Raw genomic sequence first — 5,459 nt, 5'->3', positions numbered from 1 at the left:
TGCAGTTACCTGCAGTACCACCCTACACCAGTAGGCTACATCAGAAGTGATGGGCATTACTGGTCTCTGTCCTCTGTCCTCTGTGCATCAATGGTCTCTGTACTTTCACCATAAACCCATTCACCCTTATGGTGTACTTTCACCGTAAACATCGCCTAGGGCGCCAAATGCCCTTTTTTTTTTTTACATTTCAATAATTTTGTCTCTATGAATTTCATGTCTCTATGAAAATATGTGTCAGCCTACTGTCTACTTTTGTCTTGAAACCATTGTTGTCCATATTTTTACTGTTGAATGTGTGGGTGGTGATGAGGCAGTACTGGTGGCTTAATGTGGTGGTGGTGGTGGTGGTGGCGCCCCTAAAAAATGTTTTTGGGGGGAGGGGGCATCAAATCATACTCTCGCCTAGGGCACCTAAATGCTTAGGACCGGCCCTGTATTGACATGACCTCACTGTTTTCTGGTAGATATGAATACAGACTACAGACATATTGTACACATGGTCTAGGTCACTGAACTAAATGTGCCCTGTATTGACCTCACTGTTTTCTGGTAGATATGAACTACAGACTACAGACATATTGTACACATGGTCTAGGTCACTGAACTAAATGTGCCCTGTATTGACCTCACTGTTTTCTGGTATGAACTACAGACTACAGACATATTGTACACATGGTCTAAAGGTCATGAACTGAATGTGATAAGTGAAGCTGTAAGGCTATGCCAAAACACACACACTATCAGACAGGGCTGGGGATTATGTGTTATTATTGCAACCAGGGTAGTACAGAGTGCAGACTTCCCTAGCACAAGGGACATATGTATATAGAAAAGAGGCAGTAGTAGTAATAATAATAATAATAATAATAATAATAATAATAATAATAATAATAACTTTTATTTGTATGCAAATGTTGCAGCAGTAAAAGATGCATAAATAACGGATCAAGAGGCAGATAAGTAAAAGTCAACGTCAACAACCAATGGTAAAAAAAAAACATATTTTTGAAAAATAAAGGAAGCAAGCTTAAGCGCCCCGGTATATGAATATTTCTATTGGAGCATTTGAGTGACCCCCTTCACATCTTCGCCCTTAAGGGGGCGACACTGAGCGAGTTCAGGAACTTCTCCAACGTGGAGAGGTACTCTTCCGGGTGACATCGGAGGTGAGCTGCGTGGACGGACTCCTTCCACTTGGTGGATTCCACGGCGACGCCCCTCTTCCTCCAGGAGCTGATGAGGTCTTCCATGGCGACGGGGTCGCACATGGCGTCGTTTTCGCAGAAGAAGAAGAGCGCCGGGGCGGTGACGGGGCTGCTGCGGAACAGCTGGACGCCGTCGTTGTAGTAGTCAGCCGTCTGCTTCTTGAAGAGCCAGAAGAACAGCATGGCCGCGTTCTTCACCAGCCACTCCAAACTAGGGAATAGGGTCTTGCCTAGGCCTGAGCGACACACACACACACACGCACGAAAAACGCACGCACACACAGACACAGACAGACACAGACACACACGCACACACACACGCACACAAATCAAGTTTTAATCATCCATTTATGGACTGCACTTACATTTTACATTTACAACAGCCTCTCATTCACCCATTCATACACACATTCACACACCAATGGCGGCAAACTGCCATGCAAGGCGCCGGCCCGCACACTGGGAGCAATTTGGGGTTCAGTGTCTTGCCCAAGGACACTTCGACATGTGGCCAGCTGGGGCTCGAACCGCCGATCTGCCAACCTTGCGATCATCAGACGGCGGCTCTACCTCCTGCGCCACAGCCGCCCCTCACAACACATGCATCTCTCTCTCTCTCTGTCTGTCTGTCTCTCACCTGTAGCCATATGTTCCAGTGATCCAAACACCATGCTGTCGTAGATTTGCCCTTTGACCCGTTGGGCCAGCCCCGGGTACTTCTCTGGCTCCCTGGCCATGTGGATGAGCAGCTGGGTGAAGGTGTATCCACCGATGGATAAGCATTTGACCACCAGGGGGCGCCCGGTGAAGCGTCGGTCACCCAGGACTTCCAACACCTCCCTGCCGTACTCCAGCCCCCAGCGAGGCCACAGGAAGTGCAGCACAGAGCTCTCTACCGACAGTACGTCCACGCCGCGTTCCAGGAAGAGTTTGCGGTACTTGGCGACTGACCCTGGTCGGGCGCCAAGCCAGGGGAAGAGGAGAAGGAGGGGGCGGGGGCGGGGGGAGCAGGGGGAAGAGGAGGATTGGGAGGGGGTGAGGAGGGGGACAGAGACGGAGGGCAGAGAAGGTAGGTCTGAGAGCAAGGGGGAGGTCTGAGGGGAAGCAGTAGTAGCGTCTGGAAGGGGGGAGGGGGAGGGTTTGGTGGGAGAGAGGGTCCCATCCTCCGATCCCTGTCGTCTGAGGTGATAGTAAGTGATGCTTCGGGTCATTTTCTGGGCGACGACCCGCCCCTCACCGACCACCACGGACATCTCTGCACCAGAGGAGGAGTTACTGGAGGATGGAAACAGTCAGATGAGTCAGAATGTTGGACAGTACCATTTGTAATGTGCAGGCCTACACACGCGTTTTGTGTTACACATTAATTATATATGCGGCTAATTTTACTTAGCACAGCAATTGTACTTTGACGACTATACAAGTATCTGGTATATAGGTTGGGTCTTTTAGTTGGGTCTAAAAATGCTACTGCTGTTTTATCGGAATAGCTTGAATTGATTTGATTTGATCTTTATTTATCTCGAACATTTCAACCATAAAAACACACACATTTGTAATAACAAAAAATAACAAAAAATAAATGTGAAAATAAAAAATAAATAAAATAAAAAACAAATAAAATAAGATATAAATTAAAATAAAATATATCTTCCTAGACATGGAAGTAATAGTCAACAATGGTTTTGTTCGAGAAGGGACAGAAAGAAGCAACGCTTATCTGGTCCTGCCCCTTCCTTAATATCATATTATTATGCAATAAGTTATAAAAAATAATTTACCTATCCACTATAGCAAAAGATAACTAAATAATTACAAAAATACTAGTTCACGTTCTTTTCAAGCTCCTCTAACTTATATTTATCGAAGAATTCCTGTTTATATGTGCATTTAAACATTTTAATAGTATTACTTGTTTTTATTGTTACATCAAGGCCATTCCAAATGGACACCCCACAAACTGAGATCTGGTATATAGGTTGGGTCTTTTAGTTGGGTCTAAAAATGCTACTGCTGTTTGATCGGAATAGCTTACTTACATATATGCAGTTACATGTTTACTGTAAAGTCAACTATGCCGGTAAAACAGCAGTAGCATCCACGATACATACATCCAGTCCATCTCTATCATTGCCATAGTCTGGAGGCTACTGTACCTAGTTTCATGCAAACTCCCAGCGCAGTAACGTCACACAGTTCAATCAAAGCGTTCTGTCAACCGTTACCCCCAGAAGAAGTTCAGAATCCCCATATTTAAGAGGAAATCGTCGTTCGTTGTTATCGTGAATTAACCAGTGTAGTCAGCAACTCTCATCGTTCTCCACCGATCGACCAACTGTCAAACCTCCGCCTCCTCTTCCGCCTTCCTTTTCTAGGTCAGCTGTGACCAGCCCCCTGTGACCAGCTGTTCCCGTCCGTCCGTCCAACGTCAACACACTGGTGGACGCGGACAGAAATGTCACAGGATTGCAGATTTACAATGAGAAATTACATAACATAAGTGTAATTCAATCTTTGTCAAAGTAGTAAAAAAAAAAAAAAAACAACATAATAATGATAATAATTAATAAATAAATACAAATCATAAAAGGGCGTGCGCTCTTGCACGGTTTGGGTTTATTATTTATTTATTTATTTAAAAGAACGATGTCTTCCGCCAGGAATTACACATAATTGTGGTTCATCTGAGTGTTATTTATGGAGGTCGTGACATAGGTCATCATGACAGAGCAACAGGGCAACGTGCGTCCCCCCCCGTTGACCCCTATGTGCGTGGAATATCATATTTCATGACAGAACTTGAAAACAAGACACGTGCCATGTTATTCTATTCGTGTGGCATAAATAGAAGCAAAACGTTGTACTGCCACACGATGGCGCCACACACACGCGCGCGCACACACACACACACACACACACACACACACACACACACACACACACACACACACACACACACACACACACACACACACACACACACACACAACACTGCATGTCGACCGAGGCATGTCCTATATAGCAATCACTCATAGCCATAGTAAAGGCAGACTTCATTGCTTGCGACCTTGAGGTAAAATCTGATTTGAGAGAGTTAGATTGATTGTGTCCCTTTACTGTCTTTAAAACAGAGATAAAGATAGCAACTGAGATTCAGCCCAGTCTATGAGGTAGAATCGTTGAGATTGTGTTGATGTAGCTGAACATAACCAATGTTTTTATTTCAACCATCAGTATTGTTGGTGGGATTATTGGTAGACTAATCTTATGCCTTTCATCACTCTTACAAACGTGTGACCACCTCCACCACCCTCTGTTCAAACAGTGTTGATTCCTTTCAGACTAGGCTACACCTCTTTAAAGGGTGTTAGAGCAAATTCAATAAAGGCAGCCTGTTTCGTTTCAAGATGTATAAGAAAAAGATATTTAATATTTTCCTCTGAAGGAGAAAGTTTACAGGTTCATCAGACGCATCTGATCAGTCTTCTGAGTACACATCTGGACTTTGCTCCAATCAATTATCTTTGGCCACTTCTCTTTGATGCGCCTTAGTAATTGTTGGAACTGTGGGTCATAAGCTCGGTCGTCCACCATCAAGTTAGTGTCAAAATGTCCCCGTACTGTCAACCATTTCAACCCTAACTTAGTCCGTACAATGGTACCTATCTCAGCTGCAGACGGTCTGTACATGGCCACTAAGTCTACCATCTATCACCAATAATGAATTATTATTATTACTGAGGCATTTCGAAGACAGCGCCTCAGCCAACTTTGGACCCGGAAACACGTCACGACTTAACAACCGAATACATAGACAACTGAGGGATGAGGCTGTAGAAATGCTTAGAAAACACTTTATTAAGTGTTCCTAATAAAGTGTCATAGACCTAGACAGAGCTGGATGCATGAAGTGACCATCCCTGCGATCTACACTCACTGTACACTTTATTAGGAACACCTGTACACCTTTTTATTCATTCAGGTGGTGGTTAATGGTGTGGAGAATGTTTTTTTTTGGCTCGTTAATACCGATCAATCATCACTTGGATGCCACAGCCTATTTGAGTATTGTTGCTGACCATGTGCATCTCTTCATGGTCACATGTACCCATCTTCTAATGGCTACTTCCAGCATGATAATGCACCATGTCACAAAGCAAAAGTTGTCTCAAACTGGTTTCATGAACATGACAATGAGTTCAGTGTTCTTCAGTGGCCTTCCCAGTCACCGGATCTGAATCCAAATAGAAC

At 44.4% G+C, this 5,459-nt stretch overlaps 1 protein-coding gene across 1 annotated transcript; it reads right to left on the bottom strand.

The window, feature by feature from the left end:
* Positions 1-1,082: 1,082 nt before the first annotated feature.
* Positions 1,083-3,510, bottom strand: LOC308163727 (transmembrane protein 53-A; the record flags this gene model as incomplete). Its single annotated transcript, XM_080537916.1, has 3 exons — positions 3,434-3,510; positions 1,846-2,483; positions 1,083-1,444 (listed from the first exon to the last, which is right to left on the bottom strand). The coding sequence occupies exons 1-3, from the start codon at positions 3,457-3,459 to the stop codon at positions 1,083-1,085; spliced, it is 1,026 nt and encodes a 341-aa protein (XP_080394042.1). The 5' UTR covers positions 3,460-3,510.
* Positions 3,511-5,459: the final 1,949 nt, after the last annotated feature.

The sequence above is a fragment of the Nansenia antarctica genome (assembly GCF_963989245.1).
Source record: "Nansenia antarctica genome assembly, chromosome: 8".
NCBI classification, from domain to species: Eukaryota; Metazoa; Chordata; class Actinopteri; order Argentiniformes; family Microstomatidae; genus Nansenia; species Nansenia antarctica.
Note: the sequence above shows the minus strand (reverse complement) of the source record. Positions and strands in the feature narration are given on the sequence as shown.